The sequence below is a fragment of the Coregonus lavaretus genome (assembly GCF_964263955.1).
Source record: "Coregonus lavaretus genome assembly, chromosome: 19".
In the NCBI taxonomy this organism is placed as follows: domain Eukaryota; kingdom Metazoa; phylum Chordata; class Actinopteri; order Salmoniformes; family Salmonidae; genus Coregonus; species Coregonus lavaretus.
The window spans coordinates 14,805,746-14,833,316 of record NC_140006.1 but is presented as its reverse complement, the minus strand read 5'-3'; the positions used below and the strand labels follow the sequence as shown (position 1 = coordinate 14,833,316).

The following is a 27,571-nucleotide window of genomic DNA, read 5'->3' as shown; positions in this document are numbered from 1 at the left end:
ACTTGTGTCATGCACAAAGTAGTCCTAACCGACTTGCCAAAACTATAGTTTGTTAACAAGAAATTTGTGGAATGGTTGAAAAACAAAGTTTTAATGACTCCAACCTAAGTGGATGTAAACTTCCAACTTCAACTGTATATATATATATATATATATATATATATATATATATATATATAGAGAGAGAGAGAGAGAGAGAGAGAGAGAGAGAGAGAGAGAGAGATATTACACACACTGAACAAAAATATAAATGCAACAGGCAACAATTTCAAAGATTTTACTGAGTTATAGTTCATAGAAGGAAATCAGTCACTTTAAATATATGTATTAGGCCCTAATTTATGGATTCCACATGATTGGGCAGGGGCACAGCCATGGGAGGGCACAGGCCCACCTACTCGGGAGCCAGGCCCACCCACTAGGGAGCCAGGCCCAGCCAATCAGAATGCGTTTTTCCCCACAAAAGGGCTTTATTACAGACAGAAATACTCCTCAGCACCAACCCCTGCCATCCTCAGACGATCCCGCAGGTGAAAAAGCTGGATGTGGAGGTCCTGGGCTGGCGTGGTTACACGTGGTTGTGAGGCCAGTTGTAAATACTGCCAAATTCTCTAAAACGACGTTGGAGGCAGCTTATGGTAGAGAAATTAACATTAAATTATCTGGCAACAGCTCTGTTGGACATTACTGCAGTCAGCATGCCAATTGCAATCTCCCTCAAAACTTGAGACATCTGTGGCATTGTGTTGTGTGACAAAACTGCACATTTTAGAGTGGCCTCCAGCACAAGGTGCACCTTCTGTTTAATCAGCTTCTTGATATGCCACAGCTGTCAAGTGGATGAGTTATCTTGGCAAAGGAGAAATGCTCACCAACAGGGATGTAAACAAATGTGTGCCAAAAATTTGAGATAAATAAGCTTTTTGTGCGTATGGAAAATTTCTGGGATCTTTTATTTCAGCTCATGAAACATGGGACCAACACTTTACATGTTGCGTTTTATATACAGTAGGAGACAGGAATTGGGGTTCACAGCATGATCTCTCTTTGAATTGTCTCCATAGCGAGACTTTATACCACTTTGTGCAGCCACAGTCGGTATTTTGCGTAGTTTCAACAGTCACTGTTATTTTAGAACTTCTCCTACTTTTAGGGAAGAAGTGGTCTCTGTGGGTTTCCTCTGAACTAAATTGTCATTTTTTGGGATTGACTGATAAGATAATGATCTTGGTTGAGTTGTCTGTTGTGAGATCTGAGCGTCTTAATCGGATCCTATTCCCCTCCCTTTCTTTTTTGGACTGACATTCTTGCTGCTTGCCCTGGGAGGGGGCATGAACTGGGGCATGAACTGACATGTTGTCTACCCAATCAAAGGAACAGAGAATGAATTTAGTACTAAAAGAATAAGCTACAGATAGCTAGCACTGCAGTGCATAAAATGTGGTGAGTAGTTGACACAAAGAGAGAGAAAGACAATAGTTTAACAATTTTGAACAAATTAATTTCTTCAAAAATGAAGGAGAAGCAAGAGAGAGATCGAGAGAGCTATATTTCATATTTTTTTTCAACATTCACTTACTTAGCTAGCAAATGCAGCTAACATTAGCTAGCTAGTTTAGCCTACTCAAACACCCGGCTCAAACAGAGAGATGCTATTTACCTAGCTGGCTATGGCTATCCAACACTGGAACTCTTCCAAGTCAAGGTAAGCTTTTGGTTTGATTAATTTATTGCCACCGGGGCCCGCCGGTGTAACTGCTAAACTGCTTGCTAACTGTACACTCTACTGCATGATTGTAGCTGGTTTACTAACGCATTAGTTCTAGTAGCTACAGTGGGGGGGGGGGAAGTATTTAGTCAGCCACCAATTGTGCAAGTTCTCCCACTTAAAAAGATGAGAGAGGCCTGTAATTTTCATCATAGGTACACGTCAACTATGACAGACAAATTGAGAAAAAAATCCAGAAAATCACATTGTAGGATTTTTAATGAATTTATTTGCAAATTATGGTGGAAAATAAGTATTTGGTCACCTACAAACAAGCAAGATTTCTGGCTCTCACAGACCTGTAACTTCTTCTTTAAGAGGCTCCTCTGTCCTCCACTCATTACCTGTATTAATGGCACCTGTTTGAACTTGTTATCAGTATAAAAGACACCTGTCCACAACCTCAAACAGTCACACTCCAAACTCCACTATGGCCAAGACCAAAGAGCTGTCAAAGGACACCATAAACAAAATTGTAGACCTGCACCAGGCTGGGAAGACTGAATCTGCAATAGGTAAGCAGCTTGGTTTGAAGAAATCAACTGTGGGAGCAATTATTAGGAAATGGAAGACATACAAGACCACTGATAATCTCCCTCGATCTGGGGCTCCACGCAAGATCTCACCCCATGGGGTCAAAATGATCACAAGAACGGTGAGCAAAAATCCCAGAACCACACGGGGGGACCTAGTGAATGACCTGCAGAGAGCTGGGACCAAAGTAACAAAGCCTACCATCAGTAACACACTACGCCGCCAGGGACTCAAATCCTGCAGTGCCAGACGTGTCCCCCTGCTTAAGCCAGTACATGTCCAGGCCCGTCTGAAGTTTGCTAGAGTCCATTTGGATGATCCAGAAGAGGATTGGGAGAATGTCATATGGTCAGATGAAACCAAAATAGAACTTTTTGGTAAAAACAACTCGTCGTGTTTGGAGGACAAAGAATGCTGAGTTGCATCCAAAGAACACCATACCTACTGTGAAGCATGGGGGTGGAAACATCATGCTTTGGGGCTGTTTTTCTGCAAAGGGACCAGGACGACTGATCCGTGTAAAGGAAAGAATGAATGGGGCCATGTATCGTGTGATTTTGAGTGAAAACCTCCTTCCATCAGCAAGGGCATTGAAGATGAAACGTGGCTGGGTCTTTCAGCATGACAATGATCCCAAACACACCGCCCGGGCAACGAAGGAGTGGCTTCGTAAGAAGCATTTCAAGGTCCTGGAGTGGCCTAGCCAGTCTCCAGATCTCAACCCCATAGAAAATCTTTGGAGGGAGTTGAAAGTCCGTGTTGCCCAGCGACAGCCCCAAAACATCACTGCTCTAGAGGAGATCTGCATGGAGGAATGGGCCAAAATACCAGCAACAGTGTGTGAAAACCTTGTGAAGACTTACAGAAAACGTTTGACCTGTGTCATTGCCAACAAAGGGTATATAACAAAGTATTGAGAAACTTTTGTTATTGACCAAATACTTATTTTCCACCATAATTTGCAAATAAATTCATTAAAAATCCTACAATGTGATTTTCTGGAAAATGTTTTCTCATTTTGTCTGTCATAGTTGACGTGTACCTATGATGAAAATTACAGGCCTCTCTCATCTTTTTGGTGGCTGACTAAATAATTTTTTTCCCCACTGTATGTTGTTGACTTGAAGTTAGCTAATGGTGACAACGATGTAGGCTGTATGTAGCAGTTAGTGTTTATGATATGTGTCACGATCGTCATAGGGAACAGACCAAGGCGCAGCGTGATGAACAAACATACTTTAATTAGTTAAAGTTTAAACATGAATACAAAACAAGAAACGACTCGTGACGTCCACGGTATCAATGACCGAACACGGAACAAAAACCCACAAACACAAAGGGAAAACAGACAGTTTAAATATGGCTCCCAATCAGAGACAACCAGCCAACAGCTGACACTCGTTGCCTCTGATTGGGAGTCACTCAGGCAAACATAGAAATCAACAAACTAGAACCCCCAACATATAAATAAACACATAGAATAAACACACCCTGGCTCAACAAATAGAGTCCCAGAGCCAGGGTGTGACAGTACCCCCCCCTAAAGGCGCGGACTGCGACCGCGCCTCAACTAAACAAAACAGGGGAGGGCTGGGCGGGCATACCTCCTCGGCGGCGGTTCTGGCTCCGGCCTTGACCACCACCCTCCAATACACCCCCCATAGCGCCCCTGGTCCAGTCTGGCCCCGCCGGCTGGAGCCGAACTGGACTTAGCAGGAGCGGTTAGCTTCAGCTCCATCGTGGAGCAGTTGACCGGTACCTTACCAGGCACCGGTGACCCAGGCACGGGTTGTGCTGGACTGACGACGCGCACCCCTGGCTTGGTGCGTGGAGGAGGAACGGGCCTTACCAGGCTGACGACGCGCAACCCTGGCTTGGTGCGTGGAGGAGGGACGGGCCTTACCAGGCTGACGACTCGCACCCCTGGCTTGGTGCGAGTGGCAGGAACAGGCCGGGCCGGGCTGGCGACGCGCACCGTAGACTTGGTGCGAGTGGCAGGAACAGGCCGGGCCGGGCTGGCGACGCGCACCGTATACTTGGTGCGAGTGGCAGGAACAGGCCGGGCCGGGCTGGCGACGCGCACCGTAGACTTGGTGCGAGTGGCAGGAACAGGCCGGGCCGGGCTGGCGACGCGCACCGTATACTTGGTGCGAGTGGCAGGAACAGGCCGGACCGGGCTGGCGACGCGCACCGTATACTTGGTGCGAGTGGCAGGAACAGGCCGGGCCGGGCTGGCGACGCGCACCGTAGACTTGGTGCGTGGAGCAGGGACAGGCCGGACTGGGCTGGCGACGCACACCGTAGGCTTGGTGCGTGGAGCAGGGACAGGCCGGACCGGGCTGGCGACGCACACCGTAGGCTTGGTGCGTGGAGCAGGGACTGGCCGGACTGGGCTGGCGACGCACACCGTAGGCTTGGTGCGTGGAGCAGGGACAGGCCGGACCGGGCTGGCGACGCACACCGTAGGCTTGGTGCGTGGAGCAGGGACTGGCCGGACTGGGCTGGCGACGCACACCGTAGGCTTGGTGCGTGGAGCAGGGACAGGCCGAACCGGGCTGTGGAGACGGATAGGAGCCCTGGAGTGAAGAGCGGCCACAACCCGTCCTGGCTGAATGCCTACCCTCACACACTCTGTGTGAGGCATCCGCACAGGACGTACAGGGCGGTGTATCCATAACCTGGTGGCCTCCAGAATCCGCCCCTTCTTTGCCTCCGTCAGCCCCGTCGTCCATGCCGTGTGCCCCCCCTAAAAATTTTCTGGGGTTGCCTCTCGACCGCCCGACGACGACCCTGATCACGCCGTTGCTCCTCTCTACGGCGCGCCTCCACCGTCTCTTCTCCCGGCGCTTCCTCCCATGTCCAGCCCAAGAGCTGCCCCTGGACACGCTGCTTGGTCGTTGCATGGTGGGTTTTTCTGTCACGATCGTCATAGGGAACAGACCAAGGCGCAGCGTGATGAACAAACATACTTTAATTAGTTAAAGTTTAAACATGAATACAAAACAAGAAACGACTCGTGACGTCCACGGTATCAATGACCGAACACGGAACAAAAACCCACAAACACAAAGGGAAAACAGACAGTTTAAATATGGCTCCCAATCAGAGACAACCAGCCAACAGCTGACACTCGTTGCCTCTGATTGGGAGTCACTCAGGCAAACATAGAAATCAACAAACTAGAACCCCCAACATATAAATAAACACATAGAATAAACACACCCTGGCTCAACAAATAGAGTCCCAGAGCCAGGGTGTGACAATATGAAGGTTTGGCTTGGAAAGGTTTTTTCGCCTGGTCACAGACAGCTTATGTTTTGTGCACTGAAGTCCACAAGCGAAGGGAAAAGGTGAGAGGAGGAGAGCGCATAGATGCGAGAAGGAATTATACGATGATCTGGCTTCTATGAAAGTGAACTGATTTTCATGTGATCAGGCGTGTATTCATTCCTCCGATTCTGTTGGAAACAGAACGAAAGGCGATAAACATACCTGAATGTGTCCAGTAGAAACTCTTGTTTGCAACTGTTGGACTAATGATTACGCCCTAAATCAGCTAGATGCAGGCAAGATTGTGCAAAGCGGTATTGAATGCGTCAATGTCTGTCACCTTGATTATTCAAATCTCTCTCGACCTATGTTGTAAACTTTCATTCATAGGCTAGGTTGTAGCAACCTCATGATGGGTATAGGTAAAGTTTGAGTATCATGCAGTAAGTTGCCTAAACATATCCATGTTACATTGAGCTGGGTGAACGGAATATGAATGACAGTTATCGAATATGCTGTAATATAAATAAAGCCATGCTCATAAAAAGATAATCGTCCTCCCTCATCTGAAAAGGTACCGACCACCACTGCTTGAATTCAGACATTGATTTATGTGGGATGTGTCTACCTCCTGGTTATATTTCATATATTACATTTAATTTAGCAAAGATATAACGTTTTTGACCTGACAAAGATTTTTCTCATTAGGAACTGAACAACATAACCACACTGAGCCGGATCAGAAGGGCTGCAATGGATGATAATCAGGTATACACCTTTAATGTATTTGTGTCTGTGAGTGTTCAAATGTCCCCATCAGTTGGATCGGGTATTCACTTAAGCTGAAAATAAAAGAGGGACTATTTTTGGCCGTCAGGCCAACAGGAACTTGATCCAGACAGAGACTAGAGGAAAACAAGCCAGAACTCCAGTGGTTCCATCCAGGGTCAGACCCACTGCAAAGGTAGTCCTATCTGCTCCCACCATAACCACCACACTACTGCATCCCCTTACACACTGCTGGCATAAACGTGTACTGGCAGAGAGATTCCATAGAGAGACATGGCCAGTAAATCTAAATGTTTCATACCTCAGTGAATTCTTATCTTTTTTGCTCATGGGTATGCGGGTAATATCAGGAACTGAATGTTATGGCCAGAAACAGCAGTCGCAAGAGGACGCAGGCAGAGCACATAAAGGTACATGCACACACGCACAGATTTCAACAATGACGTGTCATGTTCCTCTGCCTTAGTTTGAACCGTCTCAGGCCTTTAGTCTCAAACCAGAAATTGACATTTCACAGATTAAGGCCTCTGATCCCCAAGAAGATGAGACCGACTTCAAGCACGTATGTGTTTGGTGGTTCTGGTTTCATTTAAGAGAAATGTGTCATAGAATAAAACTATGTTTTCTACAGGTCTCTCTTGTAAAATAAATTTGATCTCAATTAGAATAATCTGTATAAATAAAGGTTGAATACAAATGCACCACTCTCTTTATCATGGATATCTTTTTTAGGACAAATTTGGGGGTCTTGGTGGAATGTTTCAGAAATCACAAAAAGAGCCAACCCCTACCTTCACAGTGAGTGGACAGACCTGTGTCTGATTATCTTTGTAATGGTGGATGCAGAAACACCTGTCAGTTAGTTTGCTCACCAATCACCCATGTTTTCCTTATGATCGATCTTATAGTTTCTCTTCTCTCTCAGAGCTACCTGTCAGATAACGAGAAGCCTGAAGAGCCCACCCTAGAAAAGGAGCAGTCCTCAGAGAACACCAAGAAGAGACTGACTCAGGCCAAACAAGTGTGTGTGAGAGAGGAGAGTGATATCTATAGACTACTAAACATATGCGATTGTATTAGAGAAACAATGAGAGACAAAGTTTGCTATTAAATAGTTGAAGTTTTTCAACATATATCACTCTTTCAGGACAAAGGAGGACTGATGGGAGGAATGTTCCGGAAAGCAACTAAAGACAAACTCTCTTCTCCTTCACTGACGGTAACATTTTCCTCTTGTTTATCTGTTGTTAGCTTCTCTGGTTGGGTGCTCTAATACAACTATGATTTTGAAGCGCTTACAAGGTGTCATTGTTTTCATTGGTCCTAGGTCAGCAGAGTAAATAGTGATCCCAATGACACACAAGAAAAGACAGCTGAAAGCACTCATGTATGTATCATGCTAGGATGATTAAAAAAACACTTCAAGCCTGGGTATTTTGTCATCTTGAAATATGCAAATAGGTCTAACTGCATTCATGTATCTCCTCTATTGTTCTGGAGAAGTGGGGTTGTTTAGTGGAATCCTCAGAAAATCCCCCAAACCTGCTGGAGAAGGGACACCTGCACACGTGTGTAGCATATGTAGATACCCAGTTGTGCACTAATCCTTTTTTGTACTGAAATAGTAATGTTCTGTTCCAGGACAATCTCTCAGTTCACAGTAAGCTTTTAGCCAGCAACAACAGTCTCTCTGACCACAACGACACCAAAGTAAGCTGGTTTAAGGAACGTTAAACTCTATTAATTAGATCCTCTGATAACTTCATGTTGATGTTCTGTGTAAACGGTCCCTCTGTGTGTTTCAGGAGAAGGGAGGTATCTTCAGTGGAATGTTCAAGAAGTCTTCCAAACCTGCGGAAGAACCACCTCAAGCAGAAGAGGTCAAGTAATACGGTATACTATTTACCTGTAGTGGATAGGATGTATAAGATTTCTGTTCTCTTGAAAATCTACAATCACAACACTAAACCACTATTGTAGTGACTTAGGAATGAAAAGGTGCTGTATTTTATGTTGCCATTAAACTTGATTTAATATCAATGAACTGTAAAGCGAACAGATGAATAATTCAATTGTTCATGAATTGTCACTGTGCAGGTAACATCAGCTTAAAGAAAAAAGGGAATCAGGTGCTGAGGGACTTGAAAATTCAAAAAACATTCCTTACCCCAGGACACTTCAACTGGTGACTCTCCAAGAGAATAAAAGGAAAAGGATCACTCAGTTTCTGCATAAATCTGATAGATTTATTGACGGGACAAACAAACAATAGGCTTACGTTTCGGAATGAATCGACTTCATCAGAGCATAACATAATTTCCTCTTTGTGTTTCCTGTCATTGTCATACAGGACCAGCAGTCACTACACAGTGAGCTCTCAGCCAGCAATGCCAGTCTCTCTGACAACAATAACCCTAAGGTAAGGCAGAGTTGAGAACTATTCACTTGCTCAGTAAGAGGGTTATGACTAAAGTATGATGTTCTGATGCCATTAGGCAAAAGGAGGACTTTTCAGTGGAATCCTCAAAAAATCCCCCAAAGCTCCTCAAGAGGGCACACTTGCAGAGGTGAGTGTTCTGGAGATCAACACGTGACTCTAACTATTATTTCCGACCTACTTGTAAATATGCTGACTTGTGTAGCAAATGTACCCCATAGCAAATGTTATTATGCATTCTCACTGGCTGAACAGGTATCTCGATCTGTTTCTCAACCAGACATTACACAGTGAACTATCAGCCAGCAATGACAGTCTTTCTAACAACAACAGTAAAGTGAGTAAGGTTTGACAGTTCTTTACATCTGCTGAAGTGTCCTTCACAAAATAGCCTCTGTTATTTATTGCAAACTATTGTGTTTCAGGAGAAAGGAGGCATATTCAGTGGAATGTTCATAAAATCTCCCAAGCCTGCTGCTGATGCTTCTCAACCTGAGGTAATATAGCGAAGTCAAGTGTTTGGCTTGGACCAGTCTTACATTTTCTATTTGTTCAGCTTATGATATGCGAACATACTACTGGTAGCTAGTTACGTAACCTGAGTTTGCTCATGTTACAACACACTTGTGTGTGCAAAACAACTCAATGTGCGTACAAAACAAATTAACTCAACTAGAAGGGTGTATCTTAAATTGGAGCACTGTTGTTTAAGTAACTGTTGTTCATAACTCTTCCCTGTTATGTCCCAGGACAAGCGGTCATTACACAGTGAGCTCTCAGCCAGCAACGACAGTCTGGCTGACAACAACAACCCTAAGGTAAGACAGAGTTACTGCATTTAGACTTTGAAACCACTTGGGTCTTCTGCACATAAATATCGTTATGAACATGAGTATACAAGTGATTTACGATCAATTGAAATGACAGTCTTCTTCTAACAGGAGAAAGGAGGGATGTTTAGTGGAATCCTCAGGAAAAAAATGAAAGCGTCTGGAGATGGAACACCTGCACAGGTGAGTCTAAGTTCATCTGGTGACCAACATGTGTCTGTTTGTTTCAGTTACTTACAGTAAGAGTCTGATCATTTTCTAAGTGCTCTACTGTTTTCTGTTCCAGGAAAACCTCTCTACATATTACGAGCTCTCAGCCAGCGATGACAGCCTGTCTGAAAACAACAAAAGTACAGTGAGTCAGAGTTACTGCATTTAGAAGATTAGAAAACCACTTGGGTCACTGGAAAGATTATAACCATTATGAACATGACATAAGTAACCACATTTTTATACTTATTCAAATGGCAATTCAAATGACACTGTCTTCTCCTATAAGGAAAAAAAGGGGCTATTCAGTGGAATACTCAAAAAGACCCCCAAAGCATCTGGAGATGAAACACCTGCACAGGTGAGCTCTAACATGTCTGTTTGCTTTAGTTACTTACTGCAAGAGTCTGTTAATTGTCTAACTACAGTACTGTGTTCTGTTCCAGGACAACCTTGCAACACGCAAGCTCTCAGTCAGCAACAACAGCATTTCTGATACCAACAACACCAATGTGAGGAGGTTTGGTGGAGTATTGTCTACAGACAAAACAATATGTTTCCAGATAACATTATATGGCAACACGGTAAAAAAAAAAAAACGGTTTCTAAACTGTCTTTTTGTATTTCAGGAGAAAGGACGTTTCTTCAGTGGAATGTTCACAAAATCTCCTAAACCTGTCGATGAAGGCTCTCAACAAGAAGAGGTAAGGTATCTAGAGATGACTATATTGGCTCTTAATTTGACCATGATTAATTATATTTATCAGTCTATTATTAACCGTTGTTATTGTTAAAATAGAACTTAATTGTCTCATAGGACAAGCGGTCATTACACAGTGAGCTCTCAACCAGTAATGACAGTCTCTCTGACAACAACACTATTAAGGTGAGCTGGTTTGTTGAGTATTATCTATGGTCAGTAGAATAGATGTCCAGATACCTGTAGCAGGATATTACCATTATCAGTTATCGCTGTGTGTTTCAGGAGAGAAGTAAATTCAGTGGAATGTTCAAGAAATCTCCTAAACATGCTGCTGAAGGCTCTCAACCAGAAGAGGTAAAGTATCACTACACATGACTACATTAGCTCTTAATTTGACCATGACTAGTCAGTCATATTTATAACTTTTGGTGATTGTTATAGTAACACTTGATTGTCTCATAGGACAAGCAGTCATTGAACAGTGAGCTCTCAGTCAGTAATGACAGTCTCTCTGACAACAACAACCCTAAGGTAAGACTGTGTATGAAGAGAACTCCGCTAACTTGATCTCCAGATGACATGATTTTAGTTACACTTTCTAAACTGCATCCGTGTGTTTCAGGGTAAAGGTATATTCAGTGGAATGTTCAAAAAGGCTCCTAAAACTGCTGAAGCCTCCCAACCAGAAGAGGTAAACATGTTAGTCCTGAGATTGAATATAAATTCATCTCTATGGGATATACAGTGCATTCGGAATGTATTCAGACCCTTTCCCTTTTTCCACATTTTGTTACATTACAGCCTTATTCTAAAAAGGATTAAATAAATAAATATCCTCATCAATCTACACACAATACCCCATAATGACAAAGCGAAAACAGGTTTTTAGACATTTTTGCAAATGTATTCAAAATAAAAAACAGAAATACCTCGTTTACATAAGTATTCAGACCCTTTGCTGTGAGACTCGAAATTGAGCTCAGGGGCATCCTGTTTCCATTGATCATCCTTGAGATGTTTCTACAACTTGATTGGAGTCCACCTGTGGTTCATTCAATTGATTGGACATGATTTGGAAAGGGACACACCTGTCTATATAATTTCCCACATTGACAGTGCATGTCAGAGCAAAAACCAAGCCATGAGGTCGAAGGAATTGTCCGTAGATATCCAAGACAGGATTGTGTAGAGGCACAGATATGGGGTAAGGTACCAAAACATTTTTGCAGCATTGAAGGTCCCCAAGAACACAGTGGCCTCCATCATTCTTAAATGGACAAAGTTTGGAACCACCAAGACTCTTCCTAGAGCTGGCCGCCCGTCCAAACTGAGCAATCGGGGGAGAAGGGCCTTGGTCAGGGAGGTGACCAAGAACCCGATTGTCACTCTGACTGAGCTCCAGAGTTCCTCTGTGGAGATGGGAGAACCTTCTAGAAGGACAACCATCGCTGCAGCACTCCACCAATCAAGCCTTTATGGTAGAGTGGCCAGACAGAAGCCACTCCTCAGTAAAAGGCACATGACAGCCTGCTTGGAGTTTGCCAGAAATGCACCTAAAGGACTCTCAGACCATGAGAAACAAGATTCTCAGGTCTGATGAAACCAAGATAGAACTCTTTGGCCTGAATGCCAAGTGTCACGTCTGGAGGAAACCTGGCACCATCCCTACGGTGAAGCATGGTGGTGGCAGCATTATGCTGTGGGGATGTTTTTCAGCGGCAGGGACTGGGAGTCTAGTCAGGATCGAGGGAAAGATGAACGGAGTAAAGTACAGAGAGATCCTTGATGAAAACCTGCTCCAGGGCGCTCAGCACCTCAGACTGGGGAGAAGGTTCACATTCCAACAGGACAACGACCCTAAAAACACAGCCAAGACAAAGCAGGAGTGGCTTCGGGACAAGTCTCTGAATGTCCTTGAGTGGCCCAGCCAGAGCCCCCCCTTCCCTGATACATGTGTCAAAAGTGTGGACACAGCTACTAATTTAAGGGTTTTTCTTTATTTCTACTATTTTTTACATTGTATAATAATAGTGAAGACATCAAAACTATGAAATAACACACATGGAATCATGTAGTAACCCAAAAAGTGTTAAACAAATCAAAATATATTTTAAATTTGAGATTCTTCAAATAGCCACCCTTTGGGGGAGGGGGGGGGGGGGGGTAAAAGACCAAGTCCATATTATGGCAAGAACAGCTCAAATAAGCAAAGAGAAATGACAGTCCATCATTACTTTAAGACATGAAGGTCAGTCAATCCAGAAAATGTCAAGAACTTTGAAAGTTTCTTCAAGTGCAGTCTCAAAAACCATCAAGTGCTATGATGAAACTAGCTCTCATGAGGACCACCACAGGAATGGAAGATCCAGAGTTACCTCTGCTGCAGAGGATAAGTTCATTAGAGTTACCAGACTATGAAATTGCAGCCCAAATAAATGCTTCACAGAGTTCAAGTCACAGACACATCTCAACATCAACTGTTGAGAGGGGACTGTGTGAATCAGGCCTTCATGGTCAAATTGCTACTAAAGGACACCAATAATAATAAGAGACCTGCTTGGGCCAAGAAACATGAGCAATGGACATCAGACCAGTGGAAATTTGCCCTTTGGTCTGGAGTCCAAATTTGAGATTTTTGGTTCCAACTGCCGTGTCTTTGTGAGACGTGGTGTGGGTGAACGGATTATCTCTGCATGTGTAGTTCCCACCGTAAAGCATGGAGGAGGAGGTGTTATGGTGTGGGGGTGCTTTGCTGGTGACACGGTCTGTGATTTATTTAGAATTCAAGGCACACTTAACCAGCATGGCTACCACAGCATTCTGCAGCGATATGCCATCCCATTTGATTTGGGCTTAGTGGGACTATCATTTGTTTTTCAACAGGACAATGACCCAACACACCTCCAGGCTGTGTAAGGGCTATTTTACCACAAAGGAGAGTGATTGAGTGCTATATCAGATGACCTGGCCTCCACAATCCCCCGACCTCAACCCAATTGAGATGTTTGGGATGAGTCGGCCGGCAGAGTGAAGGAAAAGCAGCCAACAAGTGCTCAGCATATGTGGGAACTCCTTCAAGACTGTTGGAAAAGCATTCCAGGTGAAGCTGGTTGAGAGAATGCCAAGAGTGTGCAAAGCTGTCATCAAGGCAAAGGGTGGCTATTTAAAGAATCTCAAATATACTTTGATTTGTTTAACACTTTTTTGGTTACTACATGATTCCATATGTGTTATTTCATAGTTTTGATGTCTTCACTATTATTCTACAATGTAGAAAATAGTAAAAATAAAGAAAAACCCTTGAATGAGCAGGTGTGTCCAAACTTTTGACTGGTACTGTACATCACATGCGACTTGTAATAAGACTAAGTGTTATGATGAGTTTCTCGGGTATCAAGTAATTAAGGATATACTTAGAGACTTTTGATGGGGAGTTCATATGAGTATTTAATAGGTATCATGGTTCGTTATAACAACAGAAGGACATAGCTTTGCCTCTTGCTTTTCCGAACTCTCTGAACACAGAAGATATATCAGCTTATATACACTCTGTTACACGTTTCTTCAACACATCTGGTACCCATCAGTGGGCACTCCCTTCTTTGATGTTATTACCCTTTACCCCAAGTCAGTATATCCTGTCCATCAATCATTCTAAAATCAACATCAGTAATCTCCTTTGACTTAAGGAATGCAGACTCTGTAGCACCAAGTCACTTATCCACTAACTCTACCTTGGTTTCCCACAACACTATAAAAACCTCATATCACTAAGCAATTAGCCTATTCAAATGTTTATCTGACTCCATAAAGATAATTAGCTATTTGCAAGGGACTATGGTTGAGTTACAGTAATAAGCAATGAAGAAATATCTGAGAACAGAATTCTAAATACAAGTGTATTGTAGCTTAAGTTACAAGGCATTAACAAGCATTACAAGTCATTATTCTAAGCATGGTCAGAGAGAGAGAGAAATCATAGCCTGAAAGGCCATGCCCCAAAAGTCCATGGGGTGGAGAGAGAAAGAAACAGAGAGAGTATCTCACCACAGCAGTTCAGGAACAAAAAATAAATAACAACGAATTGGAGACCCTTTTATAAGCATCTGAGATGTTTGGATTCAAAAACTGATTTGTAGACCAATACTATTACTGTAAAGTTAACCTCCAATCAGATATCAGACTTATAGGATGTAACCTCTGCATCTCAGAGGTGACACAATGGGGGTTGGAGAGATAATACAGAAAATGCTGAATTCCTAAGACAACATAGAGGAAATTCTTGCATACAGTTGATAAGAAGAGTAACTTCGGGGTCTGCCCTACAATGTCACCTTGGTTTTCTTGGGCGCTGGGATGATGGTGGTCTCCTTGAAGCAAGTGGGGACTACAGCCTGGGACAAGGACGGGTTGAAGATGTTTGGTCAGCGAACACTCTAGCCTCGTTTATACCTGGTGCTAACATGCTTCCTTTGTCCTGATATTATCCACATTCTGATCGTGCACGTCACATCTTATCTGTCCACTGTGTCCTTATTGTGACCAAATATCCTGGTCCCCCCCTGTATGCAAATTGTTTGACAGATATTATTTCAAAATAATATTTATTGATTTATTTTAAGACATTGATGCCTTAAGTCAATGGCATCACCTGTCCATGATTTTAGAGGGTGGGATAATGATGATTTAAATAGTTTCACTGTCCAGATCCGTCTACACTTCTAAGTCTCCTGAGTGGCGCAGTGGTCTAAGGCACTGCATCACAGTGCTAACTGTGCCACTAGAGATCCTGGTTCGAATCCAGGCTCTGTCGCAGCCGGCCGCGACCGGGAGACTCATGGGCGGCGCACAATTGGCCCAGCGTCGTCCGGGGTAGGGGAGGGAATGGCCGGCAGGGATGTAGCTCAGTTGATAGAACATGGCGTTTGCAACGCCAGGGTTGTGGGTTTGATTCCCACGGGGGGCCAGTATATTAAAAAAAATAAAAATAAAATAAAAAATTCACTAACTGTAAGTCGCTCTGGATAAGAGCGTCTGCTAAATGACTAAAATGTAAATGTAAGATATCCAAATACAATGCGTGTCTGTCTACCTCTTGAAGTGGTCAGGAAGATCTGATCACAATCAGATCACAATTAGTCTTTTTATCGTCTACACCTGTCCAAAAATGTGGGCAGAATCAAAATGTGGACAAGATCAGAATAAAGGACGTATGTTAGATCCAGGTATAAATGGGGCTTCTGAGGACATGGCCATGGATTTTTGTTGGGGTATGTCTGAATTGTTATTGTGGGTACAACATCAACACATTTCCTAATGAAGCCTGTGACTGAAGATGTATATTCCTCAGTGTTGAAGGATGAGTTCTGGGTGGATGAATCTTTGAACATATTCCAATCAGTATTCTCAAAACACTCCTGCAGCATTGAGTCTGCCTCCTCTGTCCAGGGCCTCATTATTCTCTGTGTTGGTGGCTCCCTCTTGAGTTCCTGCTTGTAGGCGGGGGGTAGGAACAGAGAGATGTGATCTGATTGGCCGAAGTGGGGGTGGGGGATGGTTTTGTATGCATCACAGGTGTTTGTGTAGACATGGCCCAGCACGTTGTTTCCTCTCATGGGGCACGATACACGTAGGCAGAGTTGTGGAGTCTGACTGGAGTCACAAATCTGATGACTTGAGGCTCGACTTGATTGAAAATAAATTAGAGACTTGACATGGACTTGGAGCCTCAAGACTTGGGACTCGACTTTGACTTGAGACTGATGACTTGAAATTATCTGGTCAGGTTTTGTAATGTTTTGTCACTCATTCTATGGCACAGAGTCTCTGTGGATTACTCTCCACGAAGCCAAAGACAGTAGCCGCAGCATCGCCCTTGCAAAAAGAACATGCACAAGGCTAGTGAAATGCACACTCTGCCCTCGGATTGGACCAGCAAACTGTCAATCAACACAGGTCGGGTGAGCTAGTGAACAGATTGCTGATTTGCTGTACAGCTATAGGATCAGGTGCAGCGCAAACATGAAATTGTAGGGAGAGAGGATTGCTGAAAGAGAGCGACCCGGCTCTACGTATTTTACTGGTTTATGACACCGCCCCCGGTTAGAGGGGAATAAAGCAGCCCAAGAGTTAATACACACAGGAATTTTATTTAAACACACTGAGGAAGATGAACATGGGGATGTACATGGGGATGGTTCTGTAATGGACAGAAACGGAGAGATAATGAATATGATATACAGGAGATAAATACACTGGCCTGAATAGATACAGCCAGACAGGCCAATTTGACCCCCTCAATAATATACCATGATGAATTTGATGGATTGGAAATAAGTTTCCCACTAAAGCTACTGGCTTTCTGTGACTTTACACTACACAGTACTACTCAATTCCTCATTTGATTATGCTTTTGGTTTGGCCCGGTGCTCAGAGGCCATGGTTTGTGAAGGGGGAAAAAAGTTGCATAAGGCTTATAAGTGAAATGGAGCAATAGCTCCTCTCTTTCTCTCTCTCTCCTCTCTCTTCTTAACAAACCCTTAATTATGTGAGCTAACTTGAAACAAATAATAAGTACAGTCACATTTAACATGGTCAATTCATAACAATTATATAGAAAATTATATTTTTCAAATGGAGAAAGTTTCTATTGCAAGATGATGAGATGTGTATCTCGAGTGTGAGCAGTATTTCTAAAACAAATAGTGATAATTGGTCATGGTTATATTGGGCTCAATTTTGTGTGTTCAAAGACAACTTTGCTAGTATTATAACAACTGGTTTCCAGTAGGCTACATAATTGGAAAAGGCCTGTTTCTCTGAAACTCAGGCCTGTTTCTCTCACCAGTCAGAGGCAGCATGCCTGTCTCACAGACTCTGACCAGCAGCAGCAACCTATCCTCCTTATTTAAAGTGCATTCGGAAAGTATTCAGACCCCTTCACTTTTTCCACATTGTGCTACGTTACAGCCTTATTCTAAAATAGATTTTTTTAAACAAATCCTCAATCTACACACAATACCCCATTATCACAAAGCGAATAGGTTTTTATAAATATTTGCAAATTTATAAAAAATAAAAAACATACCTTATGTACATAAGGATTCAGACATTTTGCTATGAGACTCGAAGTTGTGCTCAGTTGCATCCTGTTTCCATTGATCATCCTTGAAATGTTTCTACAACTTGATTGGAGTCCACCTGTGGTAAATTCAATTGATTGGACATGATTTGGAAAGGCACACACCTGTCTATATAAGGTTGACAGTTGACAGAGTATGTCAGAGCAAAAACCAAAGCATGAGGTCGAAGGAATTGTCCGTAGAGCTCCGAGACAGGATTGTGTCGAGGTACAGATCTGGGGAAGTTTACCAAAAAATGTCTGCAGCATTGAAGGTCCCCAAGAACACCGCGGCCTCCATCATTCTTAAATGGAAGAAGTTTGGAACCACTAAGACTCTTCCTCTTCCTAGAGCTGGCCGACCCAGCCAAACGGAGCAATCAGGGGAGACGGGACTTGGTCAGGGAGGTGACCAAGAACCCAATGCTCACTCTGACAGAGCTCCAGAGTTCCTCTGTGGAGATGGGAGAACCTTCCAGAAGGACAACTATCTCTGCTGCACTCCACCAATCAGGCCTTTATGGTAGAGTGGCCAGATGGAAGCCATTCCTCAGTAAAAGGCACATGACAGCTGCTTGGTGTTTGCCAAAAGGCACCTAAAGGACTCTCAGACCATGAGAAACAAGATTCTCAGGTCTGATGAAACCTAGATTTAATTATTTGGCCTGCATGCCAAGCGTCACGTCTGGAGGAAACCAGGCACCGCTCATCACCTGGCCAATACCATCCCTGCAGTGAAGCATGGTGGTGGCAGCATCATGCTGTGGGGATGTTTGTCAGTGGCAGGGACTGGGAGACTAGTCAATATCAAGGGAAAGATTAACAAAGCAAGGTTCAGAGAGATCCTTGATGAAAACCTGCTCCAGAGCGCTCAGGACCTCAGACTGGGGCAAAGGTTCACCTTCCAACAGGACAACGACCCTATGCACACAGCCAAGACAATTTAGGAGTGGCTTCGGGACAAGCCTCTGAATGTTCTTGAGTGGCCCAGCCAGAGCCTGACTTGAACCCGATCGAACATCTCTGGAGAGACCTGAAAATAGCTGTGCAGCGACGCTCCCGATCCAACCTGACAGGGCTTGAGAGGATCTGCAGAGAAGAATGGGAGAATCTCCCCAAATACAGGTGTGCCAAGCTTGTAGTGTCATACCCAAGAAGACGCAAGGCTGTAATCGCTGCCAAAGGTATAGATTGTGTATAGATTGATGAGGGAAAAAACAATTTAATCCATTTTAGAAGAAGGCTGTTACGTAACAAAATGTGGAGAAAGTGAAGAGGTCTGAATACTTTCTGAATGCACTGTATGTTTAGAAAACAAATTTGAAAGCCAAAATTGAGGGGGGAAAGTACTCATCATGTTTATGCAACCTAATAATCAACCCATAAGAATACTTCCAGAACCACCTTTATATTTTATTTCAATTGAGAAAATCGACGAGGTGAGGAGGAGGATTATTTAAGATACTGTTTGAAGAGGTAGGATTTCAGATGTTTTCTGAAGATGGGCAGGTACTCTGCTGTCCTAGCTTCAGGGGGAAGCTGGTTCCACAATTGGGCTGCCAGGACAGAGAAGAGATTGGACTGGGCTGAGCGGGAGCTGCCCTCCCGTAAGGGTGGGAGGGCCAAGAGACCTGAGGTGGCAGAACGGAGTGCTCGGGTTGGGGTGTAGGGTTTGAGCATAGCCTGAAGGTAGGCAGGGGCAGTTCCTCTTGCTGTTCCATAGGTAAGCACCATGGTCTTGTAGTGGATGCAAGCTTTGACTGGAAGACAGTGGATTGTGCGGATGAGTGGGGTGACATGAGACAACTTGGGAAGGTTGGACACCAGGCGGCCTGCAGCGGTTTGCAGGGGTTTGATGGCACAAGCGGGAGAGAACAAGTGCCTGGATTAGGACCTGTGCCGCTTCCTGTGTGAGGTAGGGTCATACTCTACGGATGTTGTAGAGCATGAACCTGCAGGAGTGGGTCACTGCTTTGATGTTTGCAGAGAATGACAGGGTGTTGTCCAGGGTCACGCCAAGGTTCTTTGCACTCTGGAAGGGCGACACTGTGGAGTTGTCAACCGTGATGGAGAGGTCTTTGAGCGGGCAGGCCTTCCCCGGGAGGAAGAGCAGTTCCGTCTTGTCGAGGTTGAGCTTGAGGTGGTGGGCTGACATCCAAGTTGAGATATCTGCCAGGCACGCAGAGATGTGTGTCGCCACCTTGGTGTCAGAAGGGGGGAAGGAGAAAAGTAGTTGAGTGTCATCCGCATAGCAATGATAGGAGAGACCATGTGAGGGTATGATGGAGCCAAGTGACTTGGTGTATAGAGAGAAGAGGAAAGGGCCTACGACCGAGCCTTCTGGGACACCAGTAGTGAGAGTACTCCACGTCACCTGGTAGGAGCGGCCTGCCAGGTAGGAAGCAATCCATGAGTGTGCAAAGCCTGAAATGCCTAGCCCTCAGAAGGTGGAGCGGAGGATCTGATGGTTCATGGTGTCGAAGGCAGCGGATAGATCTAGGAGGATGAGTACAGAGGAGAGTCAGCTTTGGCAGTGCGGAGAGCCTCCGTGACACAGAGAAGAGCAGTCTCAGTTGAGTGACCCGTCTTGAAGCCTGACTGGTTAGGGTCAAGAAGATCGTTCTGAGAGAAATAACGAGAAAGTTCATCAGAGACAGCATACTCAAGTGTTTTGGAAAGAAAAGAAAGAAAGGATACAGGTCTATAGTTTTTGACGTCAGATGAGGGAGTGTTGGTTTCTTGAGGAGGGAGAAACTCAGGCCATTTTGAAGTCAGAGGGGACACAGCCAGTCGTCAGGGATGAGTTGATGAGGGAAGTGAGGAATGGGAGAAGGTCTCCAGAGATGGTCTGGAGAGGGGATGGGGTCGAGCGGGCAGGCAGGTTGTCGGGCGGCCAGACCTCACTAGTCGCAGGATGTCATCTGGAGAGAGAGGGGAGAAAGAGGTCTCTGCTTCAAGATATCTCTGATTCATTCACATTGGAGGCTTACTGTACTTTTGTTTTGAATTCAGGATTCAAATTTGGGAACAGACTGTAATGACAACCGCTCAGAAAGCAAGGTAATCTACTCTGAAAGGGTTGCCTCTGTTGTCTGGAACTTCTAGTAGCTGTTAGTGTATTAACTCCCTCTGTATCTGATGTAGGACAAAACAGGAGGACTCACTGGGATTTTCAAAAGGTCTCCAAGGCCGTCGCCAAAGCCATCCCCACGATCCACTGTTACTAAGGTAGTAAAGTTGTCACTCTTCTGGTGTTCTTTGTAACAGTATCAATGTACAATCAAATTAATGTTTATGGTGACCCTGTGTTCTACATTTGTCAGGACCCTCTCACTGAGTACAAGGAACTCTCTGCCAGCAATGACAGCCTCTCAGACTTCACCACAATTAAGGTAAGATTTTGTATACTTACATTTATGTATTAATACATTTTGATTTCATATAATTAAGTATGTTTTAGAAAATGACACCTTTATCTTTTTTGTAGAAAAATCTCTCTGCACAAAGAGGACTTTCAGCCAGCAATGATAGTCTTTCCGACACTACAACCACCAGCAAAGTGAGTCTTTCACCTTATTTTACCTACACCTACCTTTATCATCACTTTGTTAACCCACCAATTTGCCTTGTGTGTTTACTGTGTATGTCTTTTTGACACAGGATAAAAAAGGAGGGTTTGGAGGAATCTTCAGGAGAACTCCTAAACCTGTCGAGCAACAGGTAATTACAGACATGTAACATGAGCATTAGCATGTAGCATTAGCAACTGTAGCCAACTAATACATGTTACTATGCAGTTTACACACTTGTCAGAACAGAGAACAATGTACACAACATGTCATGTTAACACGTCCTATCTTTCTCTCTCTATTAGGACAGTACGGACACAGAGACACCTGTGGGAGGTAGTCAGCTGAGGCGCCGGAGGACAATCAAGAGGAAGAGACGGGTGAGTGATCAGTTATTTAGGTGAATCGACCCATGATTGACCCATGATTTCAGAGATTTCACTCATGTCACTACTCAATACAGTTGCTTAACTGGTCCCAGTTGGTTTTAATTGAGGCCATACTTTTACTATGTACTATTAATTATTTTGTTATTTGTTATGTTGAATATTAAATCAAAGTTGCTTCTCAGGTTGTGTCATTCCAAGTGAAAAGAACACTCCCAAGGATTCCAAAACGTACTGCTGCTCGGGTATTGCTATTTCTTCTTACGTTCCTCAACCCCTCCAACTCAGTCCATCACTTAATACCCCTATATGTAAAATCGTTTGTAATACCGTAGTAGTAAAATAGATGCTGTGTTTTTATGATTTCCCCCTCAGGACTCTGATAAGGATCCTATCATTGAGGAGGCTGTGGAGATGCAGTGGCTGGCCCCACTGCAGGTCAGCTATAGAACATGTGTATCATGCATACTGGTGCTGTATATGTTGCCTGTGTCCAGTGGTCTGATGTGTGTCTGTCTGTTTCAGGAGAGCACAGTAGAGATCCAGCCTGTGGAGATGGCAGCATACCCCACTGACGGAATCAACCTTTTGGAGTCTGAAGAGATATCTGTGTGTCTGTCACTCATTCACACTCTCACTCTCTGATTTGGAAATTACATGTTTTCTCATTGTTGTTTCTTTTCCAGGAGAGTGATGGCCTGTTGGACTGGTGGAGAGCAGTCGAAGGTGTGTTTCCACATCAAACTATTTCTGTATGTCTGTGCGTGCATTTAAGTGGCTGAGGGAATATTTATGTGTTGGAGAAGTGTGATAAAAGTCTAACTCTTGTGTTGTGGGTTACCAGGTTGGGAGCAATGGAATGAAACATCCAATTTCCAAGAGGATGAAGCAGATATGTGAGTCATTCATCTCTCTGTCTCTTACGCTTAAGTTCAAAAATTAATTGTCCATCTTCTGTTGAAATGGAAAGTTCATTTTAAAACGTCTTTGTCTCTCCCTCCTTCCCTCCCGCAGGGAGGTGGAGCAGGTGGCTGACCGTGTGTTCATGGCGGCTCAGCTGTTTGTGCGTCTCTTCAACCAGCGGGGAGCGTCGCTGCAGGGCCGTATCCTGGAGCTGCTGGCCCAGGCCGATGCTGCTGACCAGTTCCACAAGAGGACGGTGGCGGCCGCTGTGGGGGGAGGCGTGGCCAGCGTGTGTGGCAGTGTGGCCACCATCACCGGCCTCATCCTTGCCCCCTTCACCTTCGGAGCCTCCATCATCGTCACCGCTGTAGGCATCTCCGTGGCGACCGCTGGAAGCATCGCCTCGGCAACGGCCAACATCACGGATACAGTGCACTCCAACATGGACTGCAAGAAAGTGGAGAAGATGATCCAGGGCTACCAGGAGGAGATCAAGGACATCAGGGAGTGTATGGAGTTTGTACAGGTAGGTTACTGTTCTTTCTCTCTCACTTACTCACTAACTGGCACACGCATGCATATTCACATACTGTATACACATACACACTCCTCCCCCTCCTCTATCTCTCAAATGTCCTTTATCTCTGTGTGTCTGCAGGAAGGTATGGAAGCTCTGCAGGAGGGGAACTTTGAAAAGTACACTGAGAGTGCCAACAAGAAGGCTCTGAACCACAACATAAAGCATGTGATGAAGGAGGGGGGGCGGGCCGGAAAGAAACTGATGATCAACACAGACAAGCTCATCAGCACCGTGCAGGTTCTAGGCGCGGCAGGTGGGGCCGCCAAAGCTGTTAAGGCCATCAGCGTCACCACAGGCGTCATGTCGGCTCTCTTCCTCGCACTTGACGTCTTCTTCCTCGCCAAGGACTCTCACGAGCTGTCCAAGGGCGCCAAGACAAAGTTCGCCACCAAGATCCGAGAGATGTGCAAGGACCTGCAGGACGGGCTACTGGAGCTGAACAAAGTGAAAGCCCAGCTGCAGAAAACCATAGATGGGATCGAGCTGGAAGAGTACGAGGAGGAGGAGGAAGTGGAGGTGGAAGTGGATGATGACCTAGAGTCAGACCCAGTTAAACTAGCTCAGCTGGAGCAGGACCTGGACCAGTTAGAGGAGAAGTTGAACAAGAAGGTCCAGGAGGAACAGAAATTGAATAAAAGCAAGAAGGAGTCAGATAAGAGTGAGGAAAGGGAAATTAAGGAGGAGAAGAATAGTAAAAAGAAGGATAGTAAGAAAGAGAACAGAGAGGAGGAGGCGAGAACTAAAAGTAAAACAATCGAATTGGAGACGTTGTGTGAGACTGAGAAAGTGGAGATGGAGAAAGAGCGGACGAGTGAGAGTGGAGACACTAGTGGTAGTGTGAAAGGTGATAATAGCAGTGTTCCTAATAAAAAAGGATCTGAGAAAGGGAAAAAGAAAGAGGAAGGAATAGAGAGTAGAAACGCCAATGAAAAAGGAAATGTTGAGAGCAAAAACGAGAAAGGAAATAACAGAGGCAGTACGAATGAGGAGGGTGAAGAAAAGGCAAACGAGATTGAAAAACAAAAAGGTAGAGGGAATAAAAATGAGCCAGCTGATACAAAGAGAGGGATTTCGAATGAAAATGTAGAGTCTGAAAGGGGGAAGAGTGAAAGATTGAAGGAACAGAAAGTAGCTGGATTGGAGACTAAGATACAAGTGGTTGTGGTGAGGGAAACTTCTGAAAGAGGAAACTCAAGCAGACATAGCAGCAAGACTGACAAAGAGAAAATCCAGAAGAGGAGTCAGAGGGAGAGAGGCAGTAGAGATGAAATACCAGAGATTGTTCCAGGGAGAAGACGCAGTAAAGATCTGAAGAGTGGGAGCATAACTGAAACAGGTGAAATGGAGAGAAGGAGGAAGACTCAAAGGGGGGAGGTAGAGAGGGGGGTTAGGAACTGGAGAGCAGAGATGGATAGGGGAAGTAAAGATAAGTACAGTGCTGACTTAAAGGGAGACTCGGAGAGGGGGAAGACAAAGGAGGAATCTGAGGTGAAAAGAAAGAGTGGGGTTGAGAGAGAGACAGCTAAAGGGGCCTTTAAGGAGGAAGGAGTGACAGAGAGCATGTCCAGGAGGGAAAACAAAGACAGGGAGTTGGGGAGTAAGCGGGAAAGAGCTGAGCAAAAGCGTGGGAGTAAGATTAAGAAAATGCAAAGAAAATGTGGTAGCGAGGGGGGCATCAGAAATGAAGATGGGGAGGTTCATCAGAGTGAAAGGGACAGGAAGGAGGGTGATGTTGAAAGGAACAAGAGAGATTGTGATGCTGAGCAGAAGCCTCTACGCCAAGGCTCTCGTCCACGCTCCAAACCTATCTGCCAATTTTACATCTGATGCATTATTAACTGAGTACTTAAAGAAGTATTCTAAAAGGGATTAACCTAGTGTTTGGTTTTATATGATTTATTTGGGGACATATTAAGAGAAAGACAGTCATTGTGTTTTTAATATTTGATAGAGCAATGGAACTCCAAAATGTGCCTTTTTATACAAATTTTTCATGACAATGTGATTTTCTAAACTTTTTTTAAACAAGTTCATTGTAAAGATTGTTGTATGATGAAGTGTGAATATTTCTGCCACCCACATACAGGAAAACGGTTCCAAATAAATGACATTATTACATGCTCCACCACCCATGTTATCTACATGATTAAATGTCCATGTGGGCTTTGTTATGTAGGTAAAACCTCTCGTTCTCTCAAACAGAGAATTTGTGAACATAAAAGTTCAATCAGGAGAAATGACAGGGATTATCCAGTCGCAGTACATTTTTGTCACGCCCTGACTCAGGGGACTCGTATATGTTGAGTCAGGGTGTGTATATTCCTTGTTGTGCTTTTCTATGTGTGGTATTCTAGTATGTGTATTTCTATGTTGGCCGGTGTAGTTCCCAATCAGAGGCAGCTGTCGCTCGTTGTCTCTGATTGGGGACCATACTTAGGCAGCCTTTTGGCACTGTCTAGTTGTGGGAGCTTGTTCCGTGTAAGGTTTGTTGTGTTGTACCTTTGGACTTCACGTTTCGTTTCCTTTGTTGTTTTGTCGTGTGTTTATCGTTAAATAAACATGTACGCATATCACGCTGCGCCTTGGTCCGACCCGTCTTTAAACGAACGTGACAGAAGATCCCACCAAACGAGGACCAAGCAGCGTGCCCAGGAGCAGCAGACACCCTGGACACAGGTGGAGGAGCAGAGAGTATGGACTTGGCGGGAGATAAGAGATTAACTGGCAAGGCAGATGGAGGCCCTGAAAGGGATCAGGGTGGAGAAGGAGAGACAGCCCCAAGAAAAAAAAATGTGGGGGCTAAAAGGGTGGTCGGGGAGCGACAGAGAGGAGCCCCGACCACTGCACTCATGGGGGCTCAAGGAGGAGTCCTCACTGGAGGAGGATGGGGCGCGGAGTGTAAAGGACGGAGACAGTCATAGACCTCCAGCGCCGGTTCCCAGTCCGGTACGCCCCGTACCTGCTCCCCGCACCAAGCCAGTGGTGCGTGTTCCCAGTCCGGCCCGGCCTGTTTCTGCTCCTCGCACCAAGCCAGTGGTGCGTGTTCCCAGTCCGGCCCGGCCTGTTCCTGCTCCTCGCACCAAGCATGTGGTGCGCGTCGCCAGTCCGGCCAGGTCTGTTCCTGCTCCTCGCACCAAGCCAGTGGTGCGTATTCCCAGTCCGGCCCGGCCTGTTCCTGCTCCTTGCACCAAGCCAGTGGTGCATGTTCCCAGTCCAGCCCGGTCTGTTCCTGCTCCTCGCAGCAAGCCAGTGGTGCGTGTTCCCAGTCCGGCCCGGCCTGTTCCTGCTCCTCGCACCAAGCCAGTGGTGCGCGTCGCCAGTCCGGCCCGGCCTGTTCCTGCTCCTCGCACCAAGCCAGTGGTGCGCGTCGCCATTCCGGCACGGCCCGTGCCCGTTCCACCGGTGCCTGGTTCGGCACCGGTCAGCGGCTCCACTCCGGAGCCAGAGCAGTCCGCTCCACCGGTGTCCAGCTCCGGTCAGCGGCTCCAGTCCAGACCATGACGTCAGCCCCTCTCCAGGTTCGGGGTCTCCCACACCAGGGTCCAGACGTGGCCTGGCGTATCACGGGAGGAAGGAGAGGGGAAGCAGCGCGCCGAGGTCCAGACCAGACCAGGGGCGAAACAGGGAGGCGGAGAGTAAGAGGTTGTCACGCCCGGAGCCGGATCCGCCTCCGAGGCGGAATGCCCACCCGGCCACTACCCTGTTATGTTTATGTTGTGCGGTCGGAGTCCACACCTTTGGTGGGGGGGTACTGTCACGCCCTGACTCGTATATGTTAAGTCAGGGTGTGTATATTCCTTGTTGTGCTTTTCTATGTGTGGTATTCTAGTATGTGTATTTCTATGTTGCCGGTGTGGTTCCCAATCAGAGGCAGCTGTCGCTCGTTGTCTCTGATTGGGGCCCATACTTAGGCAGCCTTTTGGCACTGTCTAGTTGTGGGATCTTGTTCCGTGTAAGGTTTGTTGTGTTGTACCTTTGGACTTCACGTTTCGTTTCCTTTGTTGTTTTGTCGTGTGTTTATCGTTAAATAAACATGTACGCATATCACGCTGCGCCTTGTTCCGACCCGTCTTTAAACAAACGTGACAATTTTAATGACCTAAAACATTACATTTCTACCTTTGTGGCATGGAGAAAGTTAAGATATCAGACAGGGGAGATTATATAAATAATACTCTGAGCAAAAGAGAATGTTTTTGGATTTTCAACCTTCAGACATTATTTCCTAAAGGTCTTAATGATGAAATGCCTATGTATGTTGTGAATATGAATTAATGCCCCCATTTCAGATTACTCTGATGTATTTCTTGCGCTGTACCCAATGATTTATGAAAACTTGTTTAGTGGGTCAATGTCCTCATTGGTGTTTAATACGTTTATGTATACACTATTAGAATATTTATGAAATGCACATTGTTATATTTGGTAGCACTTACTTGTTTTCCCTCAACTCCAAGACCATTCAATGCGTG

The 27,571-nt window shown here is 45.1% G+C and overlaps 1 protein-coding gene across 1 annotated transcript in view; it reads left to right on the top strand.

Moving 5' to 3' along the window:
- LOC311146779 (uncharacterized protein) overlaps positions 1-27,151 on the top strand; it is a 29,627-nt gene extending 2,476 nt beyond the window's left edge. The window contains exons 2-38 of the mRNA XM_084183359.1: positions 6,281-6,340; positions 6,450-6,536; positions 6,712-6,771; positions 6,879-6,923; positions 7,094-7,159; positions 7,287-7,382; positions 7,509-7,580; positions 7,689-7,748; positions 8,003-8,071; positions 8,167-8,241; positions 8,712-8,780; positions 8,857-8,928; positions 9,079-9,135; positions 9,224-9,295; positions 9,548-9,616; positions 9,740-9,811; positions 9,915-9,983; positions 10,128-10,199; positions 10,285-10,350; positions 10,468-10,542; positions 10,656-10,724; positions 10,824-10,895; positions 11,004-11,072; positions 11,164-11,232; positions 20,674-20,721; positions 20,806-20,889; positions 20,985-21,053; positions 21,149-21,220; positions 21,322-21,381; positions 21,536-21,610; positions 21,802-21,861; positions 21,992-22,054; positions 22,142-22,225; positions 22,303-22,342; positions 22,461-22,512; positions 22,631-23,045; positions 23,178-27,151. Of these exons, the coding sequence (XP_084039485.1) occupies positions 6,326-6,340; positions 6,450-6,536; positions 6,712-6,771; positions 6,879-6,923; positions 7,094-7,159; positions 7,287-7,382; positions 7,509-7,580; positions 7,689-7,748; positions 8,003-8,071; positions 8,167-8,241; positions 8,712-8,780; positions 8,857-8,928; positions 9,079-9,135; positions 9,224-9,295; positions 9,548-9,616; positions 9,740-9,811; positions 9,915-9,983; positions 10,128-10,199; positions 10,285-10,350; positions 10,468-10,542; positions 10,656-10,724; positions 10,824-10,895; positions 11,004-11,072; positions 11,164-11,232; positions 20,674-20,721; positions 20,806-20,889; positions 20,985-21,053; positions 21,149-21,220; positions 21,322-21,381; positions 21,536-21,610; positions 21,802-21,861; positions 21,992-22,054; positions 22,142-22,225; positions 22,303-22,342; positions 22,461-22,512; positions 22,631-23,045; positions 23,178-24,926 (4,488 nt within the window). The 5' untranslated portion in view covers positions 6,281-6,325 and the 3' untranslated portion in view covers positions 24,927-27,151. The remainder of the gene's footprint in view (positions 1-6,280; positions 6,341-6,449; positions 6,537-6,711; positions 6,772-6,878; positions 6,924-7,093; positions 7,160-7,286; positions 7,383-7,508; positions 7,581-7,688; positions 7,749-8,002; positions 8,072-8,166; positions 8,242-8,711; positions 8,781-8,856; positions 8,929-9,078; positions 9,136-9,223; positions 9,296-9,547; positions 9,617-9,739; positions 9,812-9,914; positions 9,984-10,127; positions 10,200-10,284; positions 10,351-10,467; positions 10,543-10,655; positions 10,725-10,823; positions 10,896-11,003; positions 11,073-11,163; positions 11,233-20,673; positions 20,722-20,805; positions 20,890-20,984; positions 21,054-21,148; positions 21,221-21,321; positions 21,382-21,535; positions 21,611-21,801; positions 21,862-21,991; positions 22,055-22,141; positions 22,226-22,302; positions 22,343-22,460; positions 22,513-22,630; positions 23,046-23,177) is intronic.
- Positions 27,152-27,571: the final 420 nt, after the last annotated feature.